Raw genomic sequence first — 12,500 nt, 5'->3', positions numbered from 1 at the left:
TGGTAGGGTGTAATCTGGAAGGATTTGCTTGAATCCTTATTCACATGTCGTGGGGTGGGGGGGCGGGAGGTCGATAGGTGTTAAAACTGTCTGTAATCTCTAAGCATATACGGGATAATCCCGCTCTCTCTGTCTCTCACACACACACACACACACACACTGACTTCTACTTGGCTACTGTTTCTTCATATGTTTCAGGAGTGTAATCTCACTCAGGATTATTGTGACTGCGTTGTTTATGTGTTATTGAGATTATTGCTTTTCTGCTTTTCTTCCATGTGGTCCGTCCTTTGACGTTATTTGTAATTTATTTTACTGTTGGATAAGCGTTTTCCCTGAACTAATCTCTCTCTCTCTCTCTCTCTCTCTCTCTCTCTCTCTCTCTCTCTCTCCCTCTCTCTCTCTACTTCCCTCTCTCTAACTCCCTCTCTCTCTCTCTTTACCTCCCTCTCTCTCTCTCTTTACCTCCCTCTCTCTCTACCTCTCTCTCTCTCTACCTCCCTCTCTCTAACTCCCTCTCTCTCTACCTCTCTCTCTCTCTACCTCCCTCTCTCTAACTCCCCCTCTCTCTCTTTACCTCCCTATACCTCTCTCTACCTCTCTCTCTCGCTACCTCCCAGGCTCTGACTATTCTCCGCCCCCTCCGCTCCCTCCACCCCCGCCCAGCTTGCCCAATGAGCACGGCGGCCACGGCGACCATGGCGGCGGAGGCGGGGTGGGGGTCAACCACGGCGGGGTGGGGGTGGGGACGGGGACGGGGGTGGTGGGCCTGGCCCCGGAGCACCTGGCCACGCCGGGCGCCGCTCTGAGCTGGCAGGCGGCCATCGACGCGGCGCGGCAGGCCAAGATCATGGGCAACGCGTCGGTGGCGGCCGTGACCTCGGGAGGGGCGGGGTCGGGGGGCGGCGGCGGAGGCGGCGGCGGCGGGCCCATCTCCACGGTGAGCTCCACGCAGCGGAAGAGGCAGCACTACGCGTCCAAGCCCAAGAAGCCCACCACCACGGCGGCCACGCGGCCCCCCCGCGCCCTGCTCTGCCTCACGCTGAAGAACCCCATCCGCCGCGCCTGCATCAGCATCGTGGAGTGGAAGTATCCTTCATCACGCTGGGGCTGACGTCTGCTAGTGGGGAGCACAGGACACTGGGGCTGGGGTCTGTTAGTGGGGAGCACAGGACACTGGGGCTGGGGTCTGTTAGTAGGGAGCACAGGAGGCTGGGGCTGGGGTCTGTTAGTGGGGAGCACAGGACACTGGGGCTGGGGTCTGTTAGTGGGGAGCACAGGACACTGGGGCTGGGGTCTGTTAGTGGGGAATACAGCACAGGGAGGGACCCTTCACAGTGTATGTAGTGGCTGGCGTCTGCTAGTGGGGAGCAGTAGGGCTGCTCGATTATGGAAAAAATCATAATCACAATTACTTTGGTCAATATTGAAATCACAATCACTCAAACTATTATTTTTCAGTTTGAAAACTTGATGCATTAATTCAGCATTTCTCTCCAAAAAAACACGTTGTAACTGAGAACTTGGAAATTTCCCCTTAAAAAAAATACAAAAATGTTAAACTAGAAAATATTCAAGCAGAAAATAATGTATGTATCCAGCTTCCAAAAACAAAAGAAAATAGACAAACGTTTCAAAATTCGATTAACTGCACAGTCCTACTTCACAGTAGGGGTGGGGGAACATAAGAACCAACATGATTCTGAGTCGATTCACAACTTTCAACAAAAAATTCACAAATCTATTATTTATTGGTTTATTATTTACATAATCTGTCAACACATGATACATCAGTTGACGTAAATTTTTTGAAACATAAGCACCCTGTGTATTGAATCCAGAATTGATTTTGAATCTGGAATCGTTTTGAATCGAGAAACGATTTTGAATCAAATCATGACCCCTAGAATCGAAATCAAATTGAATCGTGAGAAACCAAAAGATTCACATTTAGGGCATATGGTAGACTCTTCGATCCAAAGTGACTTAAAACAGTTCATCAACACACACACACACACACTGGCAGCAGAGTCAACCATGTAAGGCGACAGCCAGCTCGTCGGAAGCCTTTAGGGTTAGGACACCTCGACACTCAGCCAGGAGGAGCCGGGGCTAAAACTAGTCAAGTCAAGCTGTCACTGTTAATCCCCCTAGCCCCGTCTCTCTCTGCAAACAATAAGGAGCGAGCCCTCGGCTAACCATATGAAATATGGTTAATACCAAATATGAGTTGCAGTGAAATAGGCAAAACATTGTTATTGCTGTACCCGACAGTGGAGATTAATGATCTCCACTGTCGGGTACAGCAATAACAATGTTTTGCGTAAGGCATGTTGGCATGTATATACTGTATATAAAAACAAAAGGAAGTCTTTATCGTGGCTATCCTTCGACCCCATTGGTCCCCTGCTGGTACTTATGGGTCTCCACCCACAGTTAAAAAGCCACTGCAACACGAACAACCTCTTTTTCAATAATTAATGAAAGCAAACGGGTCCAGCGGCCATCTTGGATACAAACCAATTTCATTCATCTCTGTTGAGGGCAGGAAGGAACGAGTAAGTCCAAAATAGAACCACACAAGAAGACAATAATAGACGCCGCAAAATAGACAAGGATAGAAGAACGGCAACGAGGAGACGTGTGTAATGAGGCGGATTGAGGAGGGGAGGGATAAATGCTGTAAGAGTAGACACACACACAGACACACACAGCCCCACACTCCCCACAGGGTAGATGTATCCAATCAACCAGGCCAGCTTCCCCCTGTGTTCCCCTTACTGTTGCTCCCCCGACTCCCCTCTACACCACCCCCCCCCCCCCCACACCCCCTCGACTCCCTGGGGTCGGAAATGACTTCCCCTCCTCCCTCCCTTCCTCGCTTCCTTCTCTCCTAACCACAATCAGCCGCCTCCTCCTCCTCCTCCTCCTCCTCCTCGTGCGTCGTGCCATTTGTCCCCGGGACCTCCTCTTTGTTCAACTCCTACGATATTCTCCCCTCTTTTTTTCATTCCCTCCCCCATCTCTCTCGCTCTTTTTTTCTCCCTCCTCCTCTCTCACTGGAGCTGTTAAACAGCCAGTCGCTTTCTGTCCATTTTTGCCACCTCATGTCCTTTGACACTTTCTCCCGCTCTCCTCCTCCTCCTCCTTCTCCTCCTCCTCCTTCTCCTCCTCCTCTTCCCACTTCCTTTATTCCATTCGCTTCACTCCATTCTATCACTCACCTCCACCTCGCTCTCTATCTCTCTCGCTCTCTCTCTCTTTCACTGTCTCTGTCGCTCTCACTCTGTCATTCTGTCTCTCAGCCTCCCCCCCCTCCCCCCCTGCTGGCTGGTCCCTCTCTTCCTCGCTGCGTGCCTTTTTACCCTTCTCTCTCTCTCTCTCTCTCTCTCTTTTTTTTTTAAATTTAATCTTCCGAACATAATGACTTGGTTTTCCCAGCAGGAGAGAGAGGGAGGGCGAGTGGATGAGAGACATGGCCTGAGTGAGGATAGAGAGAGAGGCTGGAGAGAGGGAGAGCGAGTGGACGAGAGACATGGAGTGAGGAGAGAGAGAGAGGCTGGAGAGAGGGAGACACAGAGAGAACAAGACCATCAGAGGGAGACTGCAGGTGGTGGGGGGGTACAACTAGAACAGGGGGATGAGGAGGGAGAGGTTACGCATGTGGAGAGAGAGAGAGAGAGAGGGAGAGGGGGAGAGAGAGGGGGGATTGGGAATTGGAGAGAGAGAGAAATGTCCGGGGTCTCGGTTGAAACAATCTAATATGAACGAATGTCCACATGTGTATTGACTCACCGCATCAAAACTGCATCGCCCCACTGTCTGCAGAGAGAGAGAGAGAGAGAGAGAGAGAGAGAGAGAGAGAGAGAGAGAGAGAGAGAGAGAGAGAGAGAGAGAGAGAGAGAGAGAAAGAAAGAAAGAGTGGTAGAGAGATTGAGCAAGGCTGAGCGAAAGGGAGAGGGAAAGAGGGAGAGAGAGAGAGGGTGTCTCAAGAACATAGTGAGGAGCAGGAATAGAGGTGGAGGGAAGGGGTCTGGGGAATTGGGGGGGGGGGGCAGGGATGTGGGGGAGGGACTGGGGGTGGAGGAGAGGGTGGAGGAGAGAGGGATCACAGAGCAGAGAGCTGATGGAGAACGGACGGGGTGAAGCAGACGTTGGTCTGGGCAGGCGGGGGTCTGTCCTGAGCCGGTGGCGGGTGGCGGGACGCGGGCCCGGTGGCGGGGGGGCTTGTGGGGGGGAGACGAGGGTGACTGGAGCGGGCGCCGTCAGGAAGATGAAGGGACGAGTGCTGGCCCCAGGGAGGACGGCATTGCCGTTCCTCGCACGCAGAAGCGAGCGCGCTGATTGGTTGTTGACTTGTCAGACGGCTGCGGCGGCTGGGGCTGATGTTTTCATGGAGAAGGGAAACGGCATCGGGAGATTCTTTTTTTTTTTTTAAACAGTCCGGATGAAGCCTGAGGGTCATGAGGACGACGCCACTCAGTGACTGATGAGGGTTCAGATCATTACCCGCAATCCCGGGCATCGCTCAGCGACTGCAATCTCTGGAGAGGCGGTGGGATGCATGAATAAACAACAGATAAGGAGGGAGAGGAGGGGACAAACCAACAGTATGATATGCTCAACAGTTCCCAATTGTATTGGGATCACAAACACTGGCCTGCCTGTCACAGTCCTAATTGGGATAACGACCTGTGAGCTGTGAATTGGCCGGTGACGAGTCGAGTTTATACACAGTGTGTCTCTAAAGATATGTGCGTGCGTGCGTGCGTGCGTGCGTGCGTGAGAGAAAGAGGGAGCCATGCATCCTTTGCGTGGCTGTCCCTGGAGATAGCGGATCCAAAATCTTCCTCCTCTCGTCCTCTTCTGTTACCATGACAACAGCTGATTCTCTCAACAGGTCTATGGGGCCCATCAGAGATTAAACTCGCACACAAACGCTCTCTCCCACACACGCACACGCACTCGCGCACACACACACACACACACACACACACAGTTCCCCTGTGTAATTATAGTATTTAAGCATTACCTGTGCATTGAAAGGTCAATGAGAGAGAGTGAGGGAGAGATAATAGACTTATTTTGCATTCTAGGATTGTAAAGAGGAGGAATGACGAGAGAGAGAGAGAGAGAGAGAGAAAGAGAGAGAGGGCGAGCATGAGTGAGAGAGTGAGGGAGAGTGAGGTCAAAGCAGTGCTTGTTGAAGGTGGACATCTATTTATCGTCTTGTCTGTGTGAAATCAGGCTAAGTGGTAGCTACTGGGGCTGGCGTGTCGCTGGGTGCAGAGTTCATTGCTGGAGGGTCAGACTGATATTTAGAGTAATACAGCCCAAAACAGTGTTCAACGGCAGTACACACTGCGTTAGTATTTACCCTCTCGTTAATGCATACATAATTGTTTATATATATATATATATATATATATATATATATATATATATATATATAATAAGCAATCCATTTGCCAGCACTAATTTGATAATTTAAATTGTGATCGGTTGAGATAAATGTCGACTTAAAGGTTGCATCAGTGATGTTGGGTGACGTCACTTCTGTTGGTGTTTGAAGCGAGATCCCAAACAAACAGAGCCAGCTTGCCCCTCCCTTCAGTGTTTCGTGTATCCAGTGCATCCAACACCCGCCACTTGTCGCTGATTGGTTGGAATACTATTTATTTTGGTTTTGAGTGGTTGGTAGTAGCATTCGTTTTTGTGTACGATCTCGGAGCGTAGGCTGCCTACTGAAACTCAGTTTTTTTGACGGCCTGCTCATGGGGCGGGCAAGGTGATCATTTAGGTTTCGGCCTAGAATCGCTGATGCAACGTTTAAGACTCTGATAGTCTTAGAGATGACATGAGATGTTAAAGTCTATCGTTGTCATAAAGAGTTATGAGACAACAGAAAAGACAGGCTTAATTTAACTGTGTTGGTTTGTGTTTGTTTTTAATGCTGCGATGCATTGCCTCTGGTATGTTGTTGATGTTTTGTGGTTGGAGTCCACTAGTTATTTCGGTAATTAGCTACTTACTTGGATAGTTACTTACTTGCGTTCTTATAAGGTCAGATTTCACTCCATGAGTCAGGGGATGGGCAAGAGGAATTGGCGTGAATATTTGACTTGGCCAAATGTTAAATGTAGATTTCTCCCTCATTATCTCCTCATCCAGATCCAGATGTGTCTTCAATGCTGTAAGGCCATAAAAAGGCCAGCATTGCGTGGAAATGTAATGGGTGATCGTAGCTGTACAGTGTGGTAATCTGATTTATGGTCGGAGTGTGTTGAAGTACGGGGGAAGTTGTTCATCTGGCTGTTCCCCACATGTCTGCAGTGAGTTTATCTTAATGAGCCTGATGGAGTGTTGAGTGACTGATAGCGTTGCGTGTTCTGTTGAGTTCTGGGTTCTGAACAACAGGCTGAGTGGTCCTTTGGGACAGAATGTTTGGTGGGAGCCGAAGTCATAATCCCGGCGTAAATACTGGAGTAGTACGAAGGGACGTCCGCAGAATGTCAGGAGAGTTATCACCTCAGCAGTCCTCCCCCTCCTCCTGCTGCGCTTCACAGAGGTGTCGCTGTTGTGTTGAGGGAGGGGGGGGGGGGGAGAGAGAGAGTGGGAGAGAGAGAGAGTGGGGGGAGAGAGAGAGAGAGGTGACAGAGAGAAGGGGGGAAAGGGGAAGGTACAGACAGAGAAGGGATGGAGAGAGAGTGCGAGAGAGAGCGCGAGGGAGATAGTATCTTCTGCTGTAATGCAAACCAATTTCTTTCCTATAAGGCTGTCCGAACAACAAAGGCCAAGATAGGCGGACAGGTTGTGTCTTAATTTCCGTCCGGGCCATGCAACACTTACCGTTGTTTATCACTGCTGTGTTGACAACTCCACCAACATGGAGCACATAAAGGACATTAGGAAACGTTCCTGGATCTATTCAGTGTAGAGTAGCCACCTAGGGCTGTTGTCCCAGCAGCAGCCACAAGGCCGAACTAGGGAGGGATGGAAGTCAACTAGGGAGTGAAAAAAGGAAAAGACAGACTTAGCAAAAGGATGACAGGGACTTGAGGAGTGGATTGTGAGTGTGGATAAAATCCAGACCTCCGCTATGTCTCCTTTACATTCTCTCTCTCTCGCACTCACTCTCTCTCTCTCTCTCTCTCTCTCTCTCTCTACCTTTCTCTCTGTCACCCCCCCCCCCCCACCACACACACACACTCTGTACCTATCTCTCTATTTGCAGCCAAAAATAATGAGGTCACTCCCCTCTCAAGGTCCGTTCCAAAATAAATTCTCTCTCTCTCCCTCTCTCTCTCATCTGTTCTCTCTTTCTCTCTCTCTCCCTCTCTCTCTCTCTTTCTGCTATATCTCTATCTCTCTTCTCTTCTTCACATCCTGTCCTCCACGCGACAGGCACCCATATTAGGGCATGCTCTGTCTATCTCTTTGCCTTATGCTGATCTCTCTCTCTCTCTCTCCCCCTTCACTTCTCTCTCTTCTCTCCTTTCATGTCTCTCTTGCTCTATTCCTTTATGTATTTCTCTCTCTCTCTCTGTCTCTCTCACTCTCTCTCTGTCTTTATGTATGTGTGTATTTATATATATATATATATATATATATATATATATTTACACCGTATATATATTTATATACACACCCCTCCCCCTCACACACGCTCAAAGAGCTCTAGGTTGACCTGCCTGTTTTACACCACACATTTAAGTAAACATAGCTGTTTTGCTCTACATTCAATCTTCATCTACTGCCTGTGTGTGCATGTGGGTGTGTGTGTGCGTGTGTCCGTGAGGGTGAGTGTGTGTGAACTCTGTGTAATTGAAACTTTATGGGCCGCTAGCGTCCCATAGGGGCAATACATTGGAAGAGGACATCAGTCCCGCCCTGCAATCTCACAGTTGGCCCGTCCAGTTTTATCGCTTGTGAGTTAGAACCAAGATGGCCGCTTAGTGAACAAGACCCCGTTGGTGGTGTTTGGTTCTACTGCGGAATTTCTACTATTTGGCCCTGGCACTTATTGTATGATGGCCCTTAAAAAAAATAGTATTTAGCATTGTGTAGTCTTATCCTTATCGTCTTTGTTGTATACAGGGAATGGGTTAACCTAGCAATTGTTAGTGCTTGCCACTTGTTTGTATGAATATCCTTACTGTACCGACAGTGATATATTGTTGTTTCTCTTTCTTATGATGAATGTACTTATTGTAAGTCGCTTTGGATAAAAGTCCATAAAAAACTGATAAAAAAACACCCTGAATGTAAATGTACCTGAATGTAAATGTGCTATCCTCGTCATATACTGTACGTCACTATGTTTAGCTTCAGCCAGTCCTGTCCGCTCCTTAACGTTCCCTCCGCCAGACCGTTTGAGATCATCATCCTGATGACCATCTTCGCTAACTGCGTGGCCTTAGCCGTCTACATCCCTTTCCCCGAGGACGACTCTAACGCGACCAACTCCAACCTGGTGAGTACCCCCCCCCCCCCCCACCGCCGTGGCACCACACCGCTGAGGCAGGGGCTTATACGACCGCCATCACTCACACACACACATCTCCATCGCATGTGTGTGTTGATTGATGCCGCTGAGACCTGACGGCTATGATTTTACGATGCTGTTTCCGTGTGTGTGTGTGTGTGTGTGTGTGTGTGTGTGTGTGGGTGTGTGTGTGTCTGTGAGTGTGTGTGTGTGTGTGTGTGTGTGTGTATGTCTGTGTGTGTGTGTGTGTGCGTGTGCTGTAGAGGAAGTGAATGGTCTGTTTGACTCGGTGCCACCCCTTGTGACCAGAAGTGTTTTCCTCTTAGCGGATGACTTTGAAGTTCATGTGTTGTGATTTTTTTGGTTTGATTGAGCATATCGTCATTCCGAGCGTGCGACAGCTGTTTGATTGACGGTTTGTATTTATCTGTTTACAATTTGGAGTGACAACTTGGCACACCTCACTGCAATGTTTCTTGTCACGTTAATTTTTTATTTATTTTATTGTTTAACCGAACAATCCGGTGGTCTTTGCTCTGTAAGTGCTCTCTCTCTCTCTCTCTCTCTCTCTCTCTCTCTCTCTCTCTCTCTCTCTCTCTCTCTCTCTCTCTCTCTCTCTCTCTCTCTCTCTCTCTCTCTCTCTCTCTCTCTCTCTCTCTCTCTCTGGAGGAGGGGGGGGAGGGGACCACCAACCAGTATGACCCAGTATGTTTGAACCCTGCTCACTGTGCTGGGCCACAAGAGGTGCTGGTGCCTCTTGATTTAAACACACTGTTGTGCTGGGAGCTGACTTGAGATGTGTCGTCTCTGTCCACACACACACACACACACACACACACACACACACACACACACACACGCACACACACACACACACACGCACACGCACTCACACACACACGGCAGAGTGATGAAGGATGAGTCTGCTCTGTTCTCATGTTGTTATGTGGCGTGATGGAGTGGTTATATGGGAAGAGCAAGCGTAAAAAATCGACCCTTCAATATGAATAACATTTGTATTATATGAAATTGAAAGCATATGATGTTATATTATGGGGTGCATTGCACTTCCTTTTTTAGTTTGACTTATATTTTATTTTTCATTATTTTGTTTGATTTATAAGTCATTTGAATCATGAGATGACTTGGAGTACTGGTGTGTAAAAGATGAAAAGTTTAAGATCACAATTATTACACAGCGCTTTTAAGAAGTCCAGCTCCAGGACCTGTAGTTTATCTTTCTCCAGGTGCTTATGAATTCTCCTTCACTTCTTCCCTTGACCTCATCAACACTGTTTTTTTGGCTTGGCTGTGAACCAACGTTTGTGTGTGTGTTTGTTTATCTGTGTGTGTATGTGTGTGTGTGTGTTTTTGTAAAGTTGTACACTATCATCAATGTGTATATATATATATATATATAGGGTTAGGGTTCGGGTCTATATATATTCGTTCCCCCAAGTAGGAATTGTATTTTCTATTCTATATAAGTCTACGTTTCTACCCATCTGTATCCACCAGTGGCTGCTCTGTCCTCTACAGTGTTACATGGTCACATGGTCACAGGGGAGCTCTCTGATTGGTAACTTCATTAAGAGCTGGTCTCAGTGGGGAGTTTAACTTATTATCGTCTCAATGCCGTCACTTCATTCAAACCAGGGACATGATGTTACACATCTGGCTTTACTATAAATACCAGAGCTTGTACTATTTAATAATGCTTACAAATACTATTTACAAGAACACAAGGGAGGTATGTGTGTCTTTTTGGGAAAGGAGATCTCAGCGTTCTCAATCTGTAGTTTTCTCTCTCTTCTTTCTCTCTCTCTCTCTCTCGCTCTCTGTTCTCTCTCTGTTCTCTCTCTCTCTCGCTCTCTGTTCTCTCTCTCTCGCTCTCTCTCTGTCTTTGTCTCTGTCTCTCTCCGTCTCTCCCTCTCTGTTGTCTCTCTGTTCTCTCTCTCTCTTTCTATTCTGTTATTTTGAAATCCCTTCCATCTCCATCCATCTAATCAGCCCCCATCTCATTGTCCCTTGTTCTGTTTCTTCTCATTGGTGAAGGGAGAGAGAGCGAGAGAGAGAGACCTAGTTTGATAAGAAGTGCATCAATTGTTAGATGACAATTTTATTGCAACTGTCTTTGACCTCTACAGGCACTGCCAAGGAAAACACACACATGTTGTGTACAGACATACAGAAAGACATAATGAAACACACACACACACACACACACACAGGCAAGAATGCACACACACACACACACACACACACACACACACACACACACACACACACACACACACACACACACACACACACACCACAGCTGTGGTCAATTAACTTTATAACAGTCAAACAGGAAGCAACGTGCAAGGGGATCAATGGCGTAAATGCAGGTTTGAGCTGTCTCAAATGTTTGTGTGTGTGCTTGTGTGTGTGTGTGTGTGTGTGTGTGTGTGTGTTCGGGGGGGCAAGGTTAGGTCAGCTTGCATGAATTTAATGAATGAAGTTACAGTATATACTTCCTTTCCTTTCTTTGAACACACACACACACACACACACACACACACACACACACACACACGTGTATGCATATGCATACCTTTCATACGTACATTTATATGTGTAGGTTTAGAAGCGTACATGCATGTTCATGCAATGGATGCCATGTGTCCGCCTCACTAAGAGGCGTAGCCAGAGTTCACGGTAAGCTGGAAACAACACTGCAGTCATAGTTCAGAGACGATAACTGAGGGGGGAATCTCCCAACGATGCCCGGCTTTAGATTGCTCACGGCTCTCCTCTCGTCCCAATGTGGGTTATTATTAAAGATGATACTCCTAAGCCATAAGCCGTGTTGACGTTCTCAGATTCTGCGCTATTCACCATCCCTGAAGGGGAACTGGCAAGCTTTGGCTATTTTTTCTAATATAAGAAAGTACAGCTCAGTATGTCTGCTGTGAAAAATCAGGTCTGCAACATCAACCTGGGTTCCGCAAAAAGTTAAGAGCATTGGCATAAATGGCCAAATCAAATTTTCTTCGCCGGGGAAGAGTCGATGTTGCAGAAACACTCATGAGGCCTTAATCTCGTCTTTCTGCTGAGTGTGACTCTTGCCCATTAAGTACTACAACTTAATGTGCATTTTCCCTCGCTGTCGTCAAGCCATTCTGGCAGTAGAAATGACACCTAGATTTAAATAAAGTCTGGTGGATTACATTGCTTCCCTCATGGGGTCTCCATGGTGCTGTCAGTGGCCTCAGTGCTGTGTTCACATTGAATGAACCCTGGGTGTAGTGTTGCATTTTGGTTACACAATGGGGCGCCATGCGGCTAGGTTAGCCTGTAGCTTGTAGCTTATGTGGATGGATCCTAGACTGGGTACCCCCAGCCCGTTCTGCCGGCGATTTGAATTCGCCCTGCAGCAGGGTCTGGAGAGGAGCAATACATTTCTTTCTGCTTCAAATAAATCTTTCTGCTTCCCCCCCGGCACGCTATTGGCTGGTTTGACACAATGACGACTTGAACTAGGCCCGTTGATCACGCCTCTTCTGCTGATGAAATAGCAATACTCAGGCTAGATGGATGCTATCCCACGTTGACGCGCTGTGAAGAGACATGGCATCCTGGTGTTGGATGGGCCCAGGTTCTGGTTACGCAACACCAGAGACGCTCTGCTACCACGTCTATTCCAGGGCGTCTATTTCCGTCCCCCATCCCATCATATGCATTTCTGTTTCCTTGACGACAGGCCCATTTATAGCAGCAGCCGTGGCGGTGGCGGCGGCGGCAGCAGCAGCAGCAGCAGGAGGGGTTGTCATGGTTATGGTAACCGTAGTGATGCTCCCTCGCTTCTCCTTGGTAACAGAGACGGGAAGCATGGGAACCAATATCGGAGCTGTCGGTTTCCCTCAGGAGGATGATGCACGTCGCACTCGCGTCGACACGGCACAGGAATAAGTTATCCGTTAGGAGATGTTGGGGAAACGTGTTTTTCTCCCGTGCTTCCTGTGGTCTGTGT

The 12,500-nt window shown here is 48.1% G+C and overlaps 1 protein-coding gene across 1 annotated transcript in view; it reads left to right on the top strand.

Moving 5' to 3' along the window:
* Positions 1-12,500, top strand: part of cacna1c (calcium channel, voltage-dependent, L type, alpha 1C subunit) — a gene marked incomplete at both ends in the record, with an annotated part of 190,169 nt that overhangs the window by 60,264 nt on the left and 117,405 nt on the right. Inside the window, 2 exon segments of the mRNA XM_084483013.1 lie at positions 621-1,089; positions 8,368-8,473. Of these exon segments, the coding sequence (XP_084339139.1) occupies positions 621-1,089; positions 8,368-8,473 (575 nt within the window).

Source organism: Micromesistius poutassou, assembly GCF_964030765.1.
Source record: "Micromesistius poutassou genome assembly, chromosome: 18".
Lineage (NCBI taxonomy): Eukaryota > Metazoa > Chordata > Actinopteri > Gadiformes > Gadidae > Micromesistius > Micromesistius poutassou.
This window is presented reverse-complemented; position numbering and strand designations above follow the sequence as displayed.